This window comes from Pocillopora verrucosa, chromosome 1 (assembly GCF_036669915.1).
Source record: "Pocillopora verrucosa isolate sample1 chromosome 1, ASM3666991v2, whole genome shotgun sequence".
NCBI lineage: Eukaryota > Metazoa > Cnidaria > Anthozoa > Scleractinia > Pocilloporidae > Pocillopora > Pocillopora verrucosa.
Window position 1 is genome coordinate 34,252,724 of NC_089312.1, and position 16,298 is coordinate 34,269,021.

The following is a 16,298-nucleotide window of genomic DNA, read 5'->3' on the forward strand; positions in this document are numbered from 1 at the left end:
CAAATCGTGTAGCGTTTTACCGTAACGTGAACAACGTAAACCACGTGTCACGAGGTTGCGAAAACGTCTATCCTCTACCGGCTGTCGCCTGGTCGCCTTAAAGGTACCGGAACAGTCAGGATCGATTATATCGAATACAGGAAATTATGAAAACACTCGATACTGTATACACCAATATTGAGAGTTAAACAAGAAAAATTATCTTAAATTTGGATTTACGTGTGAAAATGTTAAAGAAAGGTTGTTTCCGATATTACATCTTCAGACATCATAAAATATGGGTCACTCTCCAAATCTTATTGCAATTTTGCGTCGTCAACACCGGAAAAATATCGGCCGCGTTTGGGCTGCCTCATCACGACTCGTAACTCTAGCTCTTCGGCTATCATCTTAGTAATACAAAGCGGAAACAAGGTATAAATTCTATTGATTTTCTGTATTAATTAGCTGTTTGGAAGAAGTTTCATGAAAAACCTCTTGATAACACACGTCTGGGTTTTTCAGTGTCTAAGTGCTTTTATTTTTGACGAAAAGGTTTCATCATTATCCCCACTGTCGTTACTTTCATTTTCAATATCATTGTTATTAACAGCATACACAACTGATTTTGACAGCTGATAACCCAAATGAAGTCATTAATTAACCAAGTCGGGATCCAAACGTGATGTTCTGCCAAAGTTTTACAATATCATAATTTGTGGTAGATTATCATCTTTTTCATCAAGAACCTTTGTTCTTTGAAGCGATAAGGAAGAGTCAACTCGTATTTTATGCACCTATACCAGGGTTTGCGTAAGGTTTAGTGGCTAGATTTATTCCAGAGCCACAAACATAGATTGAATAATGGCACAAAAATTATCATTAATGAAATTCATTAGGTCTTCAAAAGAAATTTCAAGAAAAATCTATTGATACCACGCAATTGGGGTTTTTGAGTATCTTAGTGCTTTTATTGTCGACGAAACGTTTTCATCTTCATTCTTAAAGACGTTACTTTCACTTTCATTTTCAGTATCATTTAAGGCAAGAAAACTGAGTTTGCCGCTTGATCAAACAAATCAAGTTATCAACGCACCCAGTCGGGCTCCTAACATGATACTACACGAAAATTTTATATTAACAATTCGTATTCCAAGCTCCTATTTCATTCCAAGGCCACATCCATAAACTGAACAGTGGCAAACAACTTTACGACAAGCAGTTTAGTGCACACAAATGATACTGTAACGAAGAGGAAACCGAGAATCTAGGGATTACTATTTGTTTATTTACCTTTGAATCACTTTTGGATATTGCAGGCTCTCGTGAGAAAAAGCCGATTAGACCACTCTTTGCGAGAGGTTTTGCGACGAGCGTCAGCCAACACCACACGGTTGGCCAAGAAGATCCTTTGCCTTTTTAACAGATCTAAACTCGTGTTAATGAATTACAGCACGTCTTGAATGTTACTTAATAAATAGAACGAAAACGTTGTCAACCAAGGTCATTACATCACAATGGCAGTATAAGGGTAGTTGAGCAATACGTTAAGAACATCATTTAAGAAACCGAAGTCGCGCGGGATAGTCTGGACGCAGAATATTTCGACTAGCGATGTTAACGTCGCTGTTCTCGCAACAAGTTTAGGATAAAGATCAGGACTACATATCACTGGTTTTCCTGTAGGATCTGGTCGGTGTTCAGCCGCTCGTTACCCTTAAGAAAAGAAATCGCATAACAAAGCTTTTATCAAAAAGGGTAGGGGGTTGGGGGAAGGGAGCTGTATTCGGGCCAGTTATTAAGACCCGGACTTGGTTCGTTAATTTGAACAATCAACCATCAAACTCAGTTTTTTCTTTTTCGTGGATGATAAAAGCACTCAAATGCCGAAGCGCTTCATGGGTGTCGTAAAAATTTCTTTCAAAAGGGTTAGTTAACTAAGTAGAACAAAAAGAAAATCGACACCCTATTTCTGCCTCGCATTATTCAGACAATGGCCGAAGAGCTGGAGTGATAACATACACAGTTAGTCAACGAGTACACAAAATTATACCCATCAAGCGTTTACAATCTTTTTCCTAATTGACATATCTATTTTGCAAAAAATCTCTCGGCTCTGTGAAGTAATATTGTTTCTGTATTTTATCCTAACACGGCCGATATTTTGCGATATTGGCGTTGCTAGAGCGCAATTGCCTTTGTATAGAGACGCACCTTTTGCATTGTTGAGGATGTAGTACTATAGGTAAACTTCCGTTCTTTTTTTTTAAATGTAAAACCTATATTTAAGTTAATATGTTCTTGCTAAACTCCAAATGCAGTGTCAAATGGAGCAGTATCGTCTATTTCTATCAATGATGGCGTTATAAAGACAACGCTTGAATAAAAAAAATATTCGTAAATAAGGTATTTCCCGTTTCACTAAACGAGCTTATTCAAGAGCTTATTCGAAAGCTTCAAAATAGTCAAGGATAAATTTAGAATGACTGATGTAATACAACACTGCAAAATGATAAATGCTTCCTCCAGGTAGTCGTTAAAACAATACAAAATAACACCCTTTCAAGCTATTTTTCTTGACCGATGTTAGCAATTATTGTGAAGAACGAAAAATAAAGCTTTCAGTTAACGTTTATATAAAAATTGCAAGAAATTTAGGCAGCAACTTTTGAAATTTTGGTAGCAACCTTTTTGGATTTTTGGCAATTTTTTAGCAACTTTTTGGCATTCCAGTGAGCAACTTTCCAGCATTTTACGAGCACAATCGAGACAGGCCTATTGGGGAAGATAATCATATTTTTTGGGGAGAAAGGAAGTGGGACGAGTCATCGAGAAGAGGCTACCTCTGACCCATTTTGGTACTCAGAAGTATATAAGCGATGAGATACTGCTGCTTGAGGGGCACTATTTCAGAAAATATTTTTTAATTCTAGAGCATCAAAGTAATTAAATCAAATTTGACGCCCGCCAGTTCTACACATCCCAGGCCCTCGCGTCCCCGGTAGTCTTCTCTGTCATCAAATCAGTGTATACTCGCATGAAGATGGATTGTTCAGGATTGAGCTCATGAATGTGGTATGCATACGCATATGCGAATCACTCCACTATTCCCATGGAGAAGCGGCCAACACAAGCGAGGAAAGTTTCGACGATAAATAAGTCTAGCAGATGAAGACGCACCATGAAGCGAGGAGATATTTTACGGGTAAGCCTGTTTAATTAGTGTAGTCGAGGTATCCAGGTGCTTATTAAACTGAAATATGAATATTGTAAGGAAAAAGCTAAGCTAATTTCTATCCTGCATAGTGACATTCCAAACATTCCGAAAGACACAAGTTATGCTAGGACCTAAAGACAAGCACGCACAAAAAATAAACTATCTCTTCGAAAGGATAAATGGGAACCGCTTAAAAACGGACTCTGACACCAACTAATAGCCAAATGGGCAAATCGTGTAGCGTTTTACTGTAACGTGAACAACGTAAACCACGTGTCACGAGGTTGCGAAAACGTCTACCCTCTACCGGCTGTCGCCTGGTCGCCTTAAAGGCACCGGAACAGTCAGGGTCGATTATATAAACACCACTGATGGTTTGACTGCAGAATGAGTGCACCAATCTTGTTTTCTGTCAGAAATCATTTAAAATCAGCTATAACTAAGAACAAAATTTGTACACTGCCACATTTTTAAAGAGCGTCTTCGTACAGAAACTGATTAGATACACAATGCCTTTGAGAACAGTCCAGAAAGGTAGTGTTGCGTAATGAAATTATTGTCATATTGCTGTTTTATACAGTTTACAAGTGGTTACATAAAGAGGTACATGGTAATTGTCAGTCTTAATCTGTCGTTGACTTTTTGGAAACTTTTGAATAAGCTCAACTTCTTAAGATCATAAGAGTTATTTCAGCCCTAGTTCATTTTCTTTACAACAAAAGGAAATTATGAAAACACTCGAAACTGTATACACCAATATTGAGAGTTAAACAAGAAAAATTATCTTAAATTTGGATTTACGTGTGAAAATGTTAAAGAAAGGTTGTTTCCGATATCACATCTTCAGACATCATAAAATATGGGTCGCTTTCCAAATCTTATTGCAATTTTGCGTCGTCAACACCGGAAAAATATCGGCCTTGTTTGGGCTGCCTCATCACGACTCGTAACTCTAGCTCTTCGGCTATCATCTTAGTAATACAAAGCGGAAACAAGGTATAAATTCTATTGATTTTCTGTATTAATTAGCTGTTTGGAAGAAGTTTCACGAAAAACCTCTTGATAACACACGTCTGGGTTTTTCAGTGTCTAAGTGCTTTTATTTTTGACGAAAAGGTTTCATCGATCCCCTATGTCGTTACTTTCATTTTCAATATCATTGTTATTAACAGCATACACAACTGATTTTGACAGCTGATAACCCAAATGAAGTCATTAATTAACCAAGTCGGGATCCAAACGTGATGTTCTGCCAAAGTTTTATAATATCATAATTTGTGGTAGATTATCATCTTTTTCATCAAGAGCCTTTGCTCTTTGAAGCGATAAGGAAGAGTCAACTCGTATTTTAGGCACCTATACCAGGGTTTGCGTAAGGTTTAGTGACTAGATTTATTCCAGAGCCACAAAAATAGATTGAATAATGGCACAAAAATTATCATTAATGAAATTCATTAGGTCTTCAAAAGAAATTTCAAGAAAAATCTATTGATACCACGCAATTGGGGTTTTTGAGTATCTTAGTGCTTTTATTGTCGACGAAACGTTTTCATCTTCATTCTTAAAGACGTTACTTTCACTTTCATTTTCAGTATCATTTAAGGCAAGAAAACTGAGTTTGCCGCTTGATCAAACAAATCAAGTTATCAACGCACCCAGTCGGGCTCCTAACATGATACTACACGAAAATTTAATAATATCAATTCGTATTCCAAGCTCCTATTTCATTCCAAGGCCACATCCATAAACTGAACAGTGGCAAACAACTTTACGACAAGCAGTTTAGTGCACACAAATGATACTGTAACGAAGAGGAAACCGAGAATCTAGGGATTACTATTTGTTTATTTACCTTTGAATCACTTTTGGATATTGCAGGCTCTCGTGAGAAAAAGCCGATTAGACCACTCTTTGCGAGAGGTTTTGCGACGAGCGTCAGTCAGCCAACACCACACGGTTGACCAAGAAGAAGATCCTTTGCCTTTTTAACAGATCTAAACTCGTGTTAATGAATTACAGCACCTCTTGAATGTTACTTGATAAATAAAACGAAAACGTTGTCGACCAAGGTCATTATATCACAATGGCAATATAAGGGTAGTTGAGCAATACGTTAAGAACATCATTTAAGAAACCGAAGTCGCGCGGGATAGTCTGGACGCAGAATATTTCGACTAGCGATGTTAACGTCGCTGTTCTCGCAACAAGTTTAGGATAAAGATCAGGACTACATATCACTGGTTTTCCTGTAGGATCTGGTCGGTGTTCAGCCGCTCGTTACCCTTAACAAAAGAAATCGCATAACAAAGCTTTTATCAAAAAGGGTAGGGGGTTGGGGGTAGGGAGCTGTATACGGGCCAGTTATTAAGACCCGGACTTGGTTCGTTAATTTGAACAATCAACCATCAAACTCAGTTTTTTCTTTTTCGTGGATGATAAAAGCACTCAAATGCCGAAGCGCTCCATGGGTGTCGTAAAAATTTCTTTCAAAAGGGTTAGTTAACTAAGTAGAACAAAAAGAAAATCGACACCCTATTTCTGCCTCGCATTATTCAGACAATGGCCGAAGAGCTGGAGTGATAACATACACAGTTAGTCAACGAGTACACAAAATTATACCCATCAAGCGTCTACAATCTTTTTCCTAATTGACATATCAATTTTGCAAAAAATCTCTCGGCTCTGTGAAGTAATATTGTTTCTGTATTTTATCCTAACACGGCCGATATTTTGCGATATTGGCGTTGCTAGAGCGCAATTGCCTTTGTATAGAGACGCACCTTTTGCATTGTTGAGGATGTAGTACTATAAGTAAACTTCCGTTCTTTTTTTTAAATGTAAAACCTATATTTAAGTTAATATGTTCTTGCTAAACTCCAAATGCAGTGTCAAATGGAGCAGTATCGTCTATTTCTATCAATGATGGCGTTATAAAGACAACGCTTGAATAAAAGAAATATTCTTAACTAAGGTATTTCCCGTTTCACTAAATGAGCTTATTCAAGAGCTTATTCGAAAGCTTCAAAATAGTCAAGGATAAATTTAGAATGACTGATGTAATAGAACACTGCAAAATGATAAATGCTTCCTCCAGGTAGTCGTTAAAACAATACAAAATAACACCCTTTGTCAATCAAATTTTTCATTCGTCAGCGTTCATTCATCAAGTCTGGAGGGCAACTCCAGCATTCCCAAAATTCCAAAGTGTATATCTCGATATGCGAACAGCTGTAAACTTGAACCAATTTTTTTTACCTATTCTTCGGCCACTGTCTTAGTGGCTGAAGACCTGGCCGCTAGACCTGTAGTAGATGATGACATTTTCATTCTCAACTTATATTCATTGAGATAACGAGAATAAATCAATCGGAAGTTGAGTTGAAAATCGCAAATACTACTTGTGCAATCTTCAAGTTTTCCCACTTGTATCGTACTTGTGGTAAGCAAACTGCCCGGCTGAAACAATCTGAAACTTTGACAGATGAAACAATATCGCAGGAATTTCAACCCGCAACATTCTGGGAGGTTCTGAATTCCATAGTGCTTCCAATAAAAGTTTCTTCAGTTTTTTAACTTTGTAGTATTTCAAGATATCATCGTATCATGTCTGTATCATTAAGTTCAACTTTGGTGCTCGGTGTGGCTTTAGTAGTCGCGTCTCAAATGTTATCTGAAACGCGTGCAGCCCAGATAGGGTGCATAACCAACACTAGGGAATCGGTAATATGTGAGTAAGATTCCATTCGTTGGCGTATTCTTGTAATTGTTAAATTTTAAATTTTGAAGCTCATTCTCTCGAAGTAGATGCTTATCGACAAAGTGGTAGCGAGACAGGGTTGATTTTTAATGATTTTTTTCCTGTGCAGAAAACGAGACGGATACTCGTTCCCTGGGCGTATCTAAATCTCACAAAATTGTTACTGAACAGGTATCACTTCCTTTTCTCTAAAATCCCAAGTTGAACCATGAGTTGAGCTGATCGTTTTTTCCTTTCGATGTCTTTGCTTTAATTACTTGTTTTCCTTTCCTTCTTCTCTTTTTCCTCGTGGTGGATGGTTGAATGCATGTACATCTTAGTGAAACTTTCTTTTGTGTTATATAAATTATTTTCTCTTATTCAGCTAAGAACTGTGCTGAGCTTTACAAATGCGGCCAAACCATCAGTGGTGTTTATACAATCGACCCTGATGGTTCAGGTGCCTTTAATGTCTATTGTGACCAAACTACAGCTGGTGGAGGATGGACAGTGATCCAGAAAAGGGTGGATGGCACTGTTAATTTCAACCGCACCTGGGAAGACTACAAAAAGGGATTTGGTGGCTTCCTCATTCGGGAATTTTGGCTGGGACTGAATAAGATCCAACGCCTAACGAAGAACAAGACAGAAAACAAACTTCGCGTGGATCTGGGAGTAAATGCCCGCAAAACTGTGTACATTGAGTACAAATGGTTTGGTATTGAGAATGAGACAGCTGATTACAAGCTACGCATCGGTAATATTTCATGTAAGCCAATTTATTCTTCCTTAATACACGATCATTGTTATAGATGATCGTCGTCATCATCACCCTTAAATATGGTAAATCTTACAGCTCTTCTTGCACGTGTCTCTCAAACGACTGTATGCCTTGGAAATATCGTTGTTATTCGTGCATTTGTATATGGTTATGCATATCACACTCATGAGTCCAACCGTAAATAACCCATTTTCTGGCAAGTTCCCTGTGACTTTGTGGCAGAAATCCATCAAGTGACACGAAGGTCTAGGATGTATACAAAACTAGGTGCCAGATTTGATTCTGTAACTTTGATGCTCTAGAATTCAAAAGCGTTTTTCAGAAACATCGCCCTCATAAGTGACAGTATGTCATGGTTTTATACACAATAACGGATAATTGTCAAATGTGAAGCTAAAATATATTTAAGTTTATTTTTTATTCCTTCCTCTTTTTGTACAGCTGCAACTGTTCACGATTCCCTCTCCATTCATAATGGCAAGTCATTTAGTACATGGGATAGACATCCAGCTAATCGTGGTTGTGCATATTGGGGAGGATGGTGGTACCTGTACATTGATGGAGTTTGTACTGCTTATTCACATCTTAACAGCATCTATCATCGTCATGGAAGTTCTTACAAAATTTCCTGGGCAAACTTAACTGCTAAAGCTGCTAAAACCAATCCCAAAACATCTGAAATGAAAATCAGACCAGCCGACTTTTCCTAAAGCCTTCACCCTGAGAGACCGATAATTTTGTTTTGGGAAGATTATTTTGGTGTCATGAAACGATTTTTTGTATGAAATGATTTACCGGATCCTCTTACAATACTCTGTAATATTCTTGGGTGGTTTGATAAAGTTATCTACGATTTATCAGGCAACTTGATTGATTTGATGAGTTTTTGTGTGGATATAAAAAGCAGAATTTTGTTGTTAGAACTGAAGTTTGAACCAGTGAACTAAATATGTCCTTGCTGTCAATTTTAGGTCTAAAAATAACTTCCTAACGGCATCAATTAAAATTAGGTCAAGTCGACTTCATTCTGAATGATTTATTTTAAGGTCAATTGTAAACGTTTTGCGAAAACGTCGAGATAAATTTTGTGCAGTAAATAAATGAAGTCATGAAAGCTTATTGTAAGAGTGATATTTGTGATCAAAATTAGGAATACCACTTTGGTCCCAGACTTATGAAAATCCTTTGACTGTTTGTTGGGTTTGCCAACTTTCAGGAACTCAGCCAGCCCCCCTCGTGTTTAGATGAGGCTATGTTGTAAACACGGACATTGTCCACTGTTTAAATCAATTTAAGAGTTGTTCATTTGATTAGCCGCGAGCTTTACAGAAAGCAGAAAACAAACCTGAACCTAAAGTGGATAGACGGATACGTTCAATGTGCTGTGCAATTGAAAATGAAAGCGAAGCGGTTGTGTTTCCTGGGACGATGTTTTGTACTAGACACAGATGTAATGGCGTAATTTTCAGAAATAGAGCTGTCATGATCGATGCCACACTTCCTAATCCCTAGTCGCTTGTTGGAAATAAATCAATACGCTAGTCAGTTTCTAGTGAGTCTTTTTCAAGGTTGGAGACACATTGAAAAATAGAAATTCAACAGATATCGCAAAAAACCTTCATCAGTAGCCCTACTGATTTTGAATGCTTGTATATGCCACGCTTTCAAGTAAATCAACTTTGGTGCCTCTCTCGCTAAAAGTGGTCCTCTCGACTTCCCGTCGGAAAAAATTTTCTTTTATTTTTTGCCCATGAAAAGGGTTTAGGACACATGTCTCAAAAATAGTTTAGTTGCACTACAATTCTCTTTTTTTGCGTCGCCACAAGCCAAAAATGATTTTTGGCCAGACCAGCTTTGTTCCATATCTACAAGGGAATCTCTGAACTCAGCGTTGTACAAACGATCCAACTGCGTGCTTAGCATTTCTTCATGATCACTCTCAACGAAATTGATAGACAAGCCATCACCACTTGATTCGCCCATGGGACCATACGCTGTCTATCCCAAGGGTGTATTCACAGCATAGGACTGACGGTTAGTCCTTCTTCTGATCTCTGAATTGTTATCAATAATATCTGGTCGGTTGCTTCCGATTGCGTTCGTCTACTTGTGGGAGATAGATACCGTCAAGGTGAGGCCACTTTCTCAATTCTCTGTTGTTGGTAAAGTGCTTCTCTCCAATAGGAAGGCGTTCAGTAGTTAAAGCCTGGTCGAGGGTGAACTTTGTCTTTCCATCTAGGGCTTCTATCTTCAAGCTGGCTCGACGACCGTATTCTTTCCCTTCATGATTCACTGTGGTAAGCCTGAAATCTGTGGACTCACTTTCAAGGCCCGATTCTTCAAGCAGTCCTCTTGGGCAGAGTGTGGCGTCTGAGCCATTGTTTTGGAATGCGTACGTTGTAATCTGCTAATGACCACCCAGACCGCTAACTTTCACTGAAACTACCTTCAAGCAAACCCTTGGCCGACTGTTTCTGGATGTTTCAACGGGAGCAGATTCTCTGAAGGTACACGACACGGTAACTGGCTGGGCAACCAAAGAAGGATTTGGTTCGATGGGTGCAGCGGCTGTTCCACCAACAGAGCTCTGGTTTATAATAGCTGGTCCTTGCTCGACACTGCTCGCCTTCACTGCAGGATCTGTGGTATTCCGCTTGTCAGGAGGGTGGATGAGGAAGTGGTGCCTCTTCCCACACCCCGGCTTTCGACAGGTAAATTTCTTCATGCAGTCTCTTTCAAAATTTCCTTGTCCCAGGCAACTTCCACAATCTCTTCAACTGTACAGTTCGTAATCGTTCTTCATAAGGTGCACTTCTAAAACTCTCACACTACCAAACCGCGTGTGAACCAGAACAATGATAAAGCTTTAAGGTAGCTGATTTCGCACCGCCAGGCCTTCTGGGTGCGTTATTGTCGGCAGCGACATGAAGGGTAGTAGCTGTTTGGGGTGGCTCTTGTCTGTCCCTACTACCTGATCTTATTTCTCTGTCATTTTTCGCTGGTGATGGCTTCAGTTCTTGCCCAAAACGATTGTTCAAGCAATCAGCCCTCTTCTGGATAAAGCTCAAGAAGTCGGCAAAGTTAACCTGGCCCTTGGATTGGATAATATCACTAGCAATATATGTCCATTTTCGTTTCAGGCTTTCATTAGGCAGTTTCCTCACCAGTGTCAGGATCATATTTTCGTTATCGAGACGAGCTGCATAACGGGGCCCCATAGTAGTTAACACTTTCTTCACATCTTCAAGTCGTTCGTTGAAGTCCATTAGATTACTTTAAACTCTCCAGTTTTCTCAGGTGTACTTCGGCCACCATATGGGGTTGACCAAAATTATTCATCAGGGTTTTCCAAGCTTCTTCATATCTCTGGCCCATGAGAAGATTAACACAACTCTTGATTACATCCTTGGCCTTTCCAACACAATTTGTTAGCATACGGGTCAATTTCTGAGAATCATCGGTCACCTGGCTCTCGATGTGGTCACGAAAGTTGACAGTAAATTCAGCATATTCCGTGGGATCTCCTCAAAACTTCATCAGTTCTATCTTTGGCAGCGAGGGACCTTGCTTAAGTGCTTCTGCTATCGTTAACCAAGGAGCCATGTCTGCTTGAGGTTATGGATGACGCACTTGTTGTGCCGACTGTTGTGCAAGTTGTTGGGCGGTCTGTAACAAAGCTTGCTCGACAGGGGTGTGAACTGGTTGAGGAGCTACCTGAGCTTCGGATGATGTACTCCTATAGGGTGTTCGCTGCTGACTTACATGCTGTTTTAGAGGGGATGAACTCTCTTTCCTTTTGGCATGTTGTCTCTTTCGGTGGGTGTACACAAGGGATGCTGCAATGCTAACAGGTTAGGTAGGGGTGCGTAAAGGGATGACACATCACTCAGGGAAGGAATTGATGCTGACGACACCTCCTGTTTGACTGTCGCCTCCTTGGGCGTTGCTACTGTTTGAACATGAAGTACGGGAAGCACACCCGGCAATGTTTTAGATGATGAGCTTACTGGGAGGCGTGTTACATCAGGACTCGCCTTCGGGGCCAGGGCTGGACTTGCCTCGTCTACTCCACTTCTGTCATCTGAGTATTAGCTTTGTAATTCTTCTTGTTCCATTTTAAACTCGACCGCAGCCTTCTTTACTTCTATTTCTGCTGTCATCTTTTCCAGTTTCCTCGCTAACTCAGCCTTGCTTCGCTTTCTTTCCTCCTCAAGTTCAAGTTCTCTTCTTTTAAACTCAACTTCCTCTTCTTCTAAGCGACCTTCCAAACTCTGCTTTTCTTCTAAAGCCTCCGTCTTCAATCTCGCTTCTACGACAATTCTTCTCTTTTCCTTTACGCTACTACGAGTGGAACAGGAATCCTCTCCCGTCTTACTTGACCGACGCGAATGGCGGCTCGATTTCGCGATTGCTTTCTTCTCATACTTCATGTTAAATTTCCACTCGCTGATATCAACATCCAGAAGAAATTTGCGCTCAATCTCTTTCTCGTAACTTTCTTTAGCCACAGCTTCCATTCCTTCGTCATCCTCAAATCGCAAATACTTTTCATGAGCATCTACAAATCTGTGAGAAGCATGTTCATAATCATCTACACTTCGAAGTACTTCCTCCTCAATTGCTCCGCCAGCTAGCAAATCTTGAACTAAATTTAATTTCTCACGTCTCCCAAATGTCCCACTCTCCTTGCTTTCAAATCAACCGCTCTCTCAATCCTAAATTCCTCTGAATCGATAGTCTTCGACGGCACTATCTGTCTTCTACTCGCCACAAATTCAGACCTGGAATCAGCCTTTTCGGATTGTGTAACCTAATGAGATGAAATAGTGTTTTCCTGACGAGGTCCTTCGCTCGGTAGCAATTCTTTCGTAAGCGACATACGTTTCGCTTCACTTGACATCTTGTTAAAACATCAACGCGGAGAAAAACTTTGAATGATGTACAGACCCAGTGTCTCTACTTCGTGATCAAGGACAGCTGAATACTTTGATATGCGTTGAACTGTACTATTATTCCATGCAAATTGGCAAACAAACTCCATCACACCGAGCGAATGAACTGGAACGAACAAATAAACTAGCTAACCAACGGTTCACTAACGAACGATTGAAAGTTTTTCGTGCCAGATCACTGAGAAACCGAATAAGCTCGAAAACACAAATTACAAAACATGCCATGTGCTTTTATGAAACTCAACATCTCAAAATGCAAAAAACAGTCAATGAGGCCAGCGGATCACTGTATTTAAGCTGTCCTGAAGTGTCTTAATTGAAGCCAACATACCAACAACGGAATTTAGCAGAGAACAAAGTATTTAAATACGAGTATTTACCAAGATCAATGGACAAGTCCGTTTATGATATCGCCACTATTTAAGTAAAATCAATTATTCCGGATTCCTATCAGCACTACCTGCAAGGCAAATTAAATTTAGTAGTGCTTATGGAAGGTACATTTCTTCCGTTCCTGTTTACCTGCAGACCCCACAATTCGTGAAGCACTGTTTGAAACTCGCTTTCAGGCAGGCGAATGCCAAGATGGCGATGTATCCTCTGTTAATTTTCAGAAAGGTGAATTTCACGTGAAAAGTTCTAGTAGGTAAAAACAGAAACACCTTGTTCAGTTAAAAATTCCAAGCTGCACTTGGGAAGGGTGGCAGAAGTCCCAACACCCTTGCAAGCATTTCTTTGCGGTGTTCAAAGGCTACCGAGAGTGGGACTTTAATGTCCTTCCAGAGGACTATAAAACCAGTGTATTTATCACTCTTGACACCGAATATTTAAATGTTAATTTCCTGGTGTCCGGTGAAGAAGATGTGCCACTGCCTACTGCTCAAATAAGAAAAGAAAATTCCATTGAAGAGACAGAAGATGCATTTAATGAAAGCAGCCTGTCAGAACTGCTGGATATCCAGGAAACTTCTGAGGACATCACAGAAGCGCAAGGTGATGGAAGAGGAACTGAAGGGGTTAAAACTGGTCAGCCTTCCCTCAGCACGTGCACAAGACTTAGAAAGAACCTTCAAAAGGAATTGAACGCAGCGAAAGATGTTGCTTTTCTCGTAGATAACAGCAACATACTCAGGGAGGCATTAATTGGCGTAAGAATACGATGTGCTGACAAAAAATTGTCCCAAAAATCAGGCCTTCCTCTTAGAAATAGTGCGGTAAAGAAAAAATTTAAAGCGAATAAAGTTGAATACCACCAGGTGTTTCACAAAAAGCTACCTAAACGGAGAAAATGGAAGAAGAGGACCTCTACACCTATCGTATTGCCAGACAAACTTGAAGGGCGCCGAAAGATGACGAGCGAGGCAGCTTAACGACAAAAATATTTATAGATATATTCGAATACAACTTATTTAGTCATCTTAAAAACAAATAGGTATTTACACGTGAAAACTTAGGGAACGAATTTTCGTCTTTATGATCAGATCATTTTTTTCTATCGCATAAAAATTGAAAAAAACGTTCCTACCACTTACATTGTTCATCAATTTTTTCAGCAAACTGAAGAAGTAATTGTGGACTTGACTTTGAGTAGCGAGGACAGAGACCAAGACAAATAAAAAAAAAAGGGAATTTCCTAGGAATCCAAGCAAGAAACAGACACTACACGGTAAGATCATTTATCGTGCTAAGCTCTGTGATTTTAAGGAGGTATTGCTCTAGCAAATTTCGCCGTTGTTTCTATTTTTCGTTTCTGTCTCTTTCGGAGAAATCACCTTTGATGGCCCACAGCGTATTTGTAAATGTGACCCTGTCACGCGTCTTCTCAATACAAAGGCAGTTAACCTAGGGATGCACCACGTAATGCTTGAGATCGGTCCTTCAAGACTAATGGTTGGCGACCTATGGACACTTCTTCCTCCGCATGTGTGCAACACTCCTCAGAGACGAACTCTATGAAGGACTTTGTCGGGGGTTGGCTCGTAGACAAGGTAGTATGTTCATAAAACAATCTGCGTTATAAAATATTATAATGTATAACCTACAATCAAGAACGATCGCCTTGTAGGTTGTGGACTTTGTCTTATATGTTTGTGTCTCTTCTATTATACGAGGTGGTGGAAGCTGTGCTATGGAAATTGAACCTACAATATAACGGCCTTTTCTGCGCAGACAGCACTTTGGCTGGAATTGTTAAATTTGACGTAGTACGCGTTTGCTGTGGTCAGGAGAGAGCTTCTTTAATGTTACCGGGATATTTTTTCCGATAGTAAAATCTGGAAACCACTGGACTCTATTGGTAGGCTTTCCTTTTAACTTAATCAAAGTGGTTTGCTGAAAGAGATAACCAATTCATAGCAAATGCAATTAATGAAAGGTAGATGATTAATTTGAGGTGAAACCATGAACCCTAATTTCTTGTTTTAAAGCTCTTGGGCAAATCGAAAGCAACCAGGTACTACTTTGACCCATTGGCAGGAGATGTTCAACGACAAACAAGTCCCCTAACAAATCCTCCTCTCGCATCACAGATAGATAGATAAGGTATGAACAAGTACTGTATACATGACTTATTGACTTGCCTTGTTCTGCCAACAGAAGAACGAACATGATAGGCATGCAATGTCTACTTTCAGTAGTTACAACAAGAGTAGAATTATAAAGTCGTCAGTGAAAAAAATCTGCTCCTTCAATTTAAAACGGCAGTCAGTTTGAGCATAGAGTAACCCTTTATTTGCCTGTCATTATATTTGTAGTGAGGTCGCCGACACCAAAACGGGCTGGCTTTCCCTATCATGGCCTTGCATCGAGCCAGGCACTTCAAACAGAAGGATGGGTACAACTGCGGACATCTCATTTGTCTCGTAAGTAGCCAACTCACCACACGCGACTTTTCGCTTTAAGTTTAATACAGAAGTCAATACTCTCTTTTAATCACGAGATGTCAGGGCACGAAATCTTTACCCTCACAAGATGACAAGCGTTACCGTTCGATAGGCTAGCCGCTAGAAGAAGTGCATTTGATTAAATATACCTTAACAACCAATATTTTCTGCTTAAAAAGGATTTAAGGGAATATTGCATATTCCTCACGGTTTTTTCCTAATGATTGATTATCATTTTTGATCGTTTCTTTCAGTTTGCGAGGTGTCTGTGCGAAGAATCCGCTGTAGATACAGCTTTCGACATAGTAATCGAACGTGCACGAATAACGTCAATAGTATTTGGCTGTTGTTACGATGACATCCACGAGTAATTAACCTAAGTCACAGCTTCTTTCCAAACTGTAAATCCTTTAATCTTGGTAAGCGTTGTAGATGAAGTCAAAGTCTGCCATGACGACAATGGAGAAGACTGGCTGGGATGCAACAGTTGTGGTCAGTACTTCCACGTAAGTTGCATGAAAGTGAACTACTCAGAGACTCTCTCTAGCTACTTTGTCTGCCCTTGTTAGCTTTTGAAATAACCCTTTTGATGGTCATCGGGTTTGGCACGCGAGTTGATTTAGTAATAACTTTCATTGTGAAGAGATCTAGAATTGGTTATAGTTCTAAGCCATAAAATACTTTAAACATCAACAAAAGGATACGCCTCTTGTAGAGAAGATCAATTGGAAGCCACTTAAATTCCTTCAGA

General features: G+C 39.7%; 1 protein-coding gene across 1 annotated transcript; it reads left to right on the forward strand.

The window, feature by feature from the left end:
- The first annotated feature begins 6,797 nt into the window (after positions 1–6,797).
- On the forward strand, positions 6,798–8,810 carry LOC136284308 (ryncolin-4-like). The gene is made up of 3 exons (XM_066174438.1): positions 6,798–6,923; positions 7,318–7,701; positions 8,155–8,810. The coding sequence occupies exons 1-3, from the start codon at positions 6,800–6,802 to the stop codon at positions 8,421–8,423; spliced, it is 777 nt and encodes a 258-aa protein (XP_066030535.1). The 5' UTR covers positions 6,798–6,799; the 3' UTR covers positions 8,424–8,810.
- Positions 8,811–16,298: the final 7,488 nt, after the last annotated feature.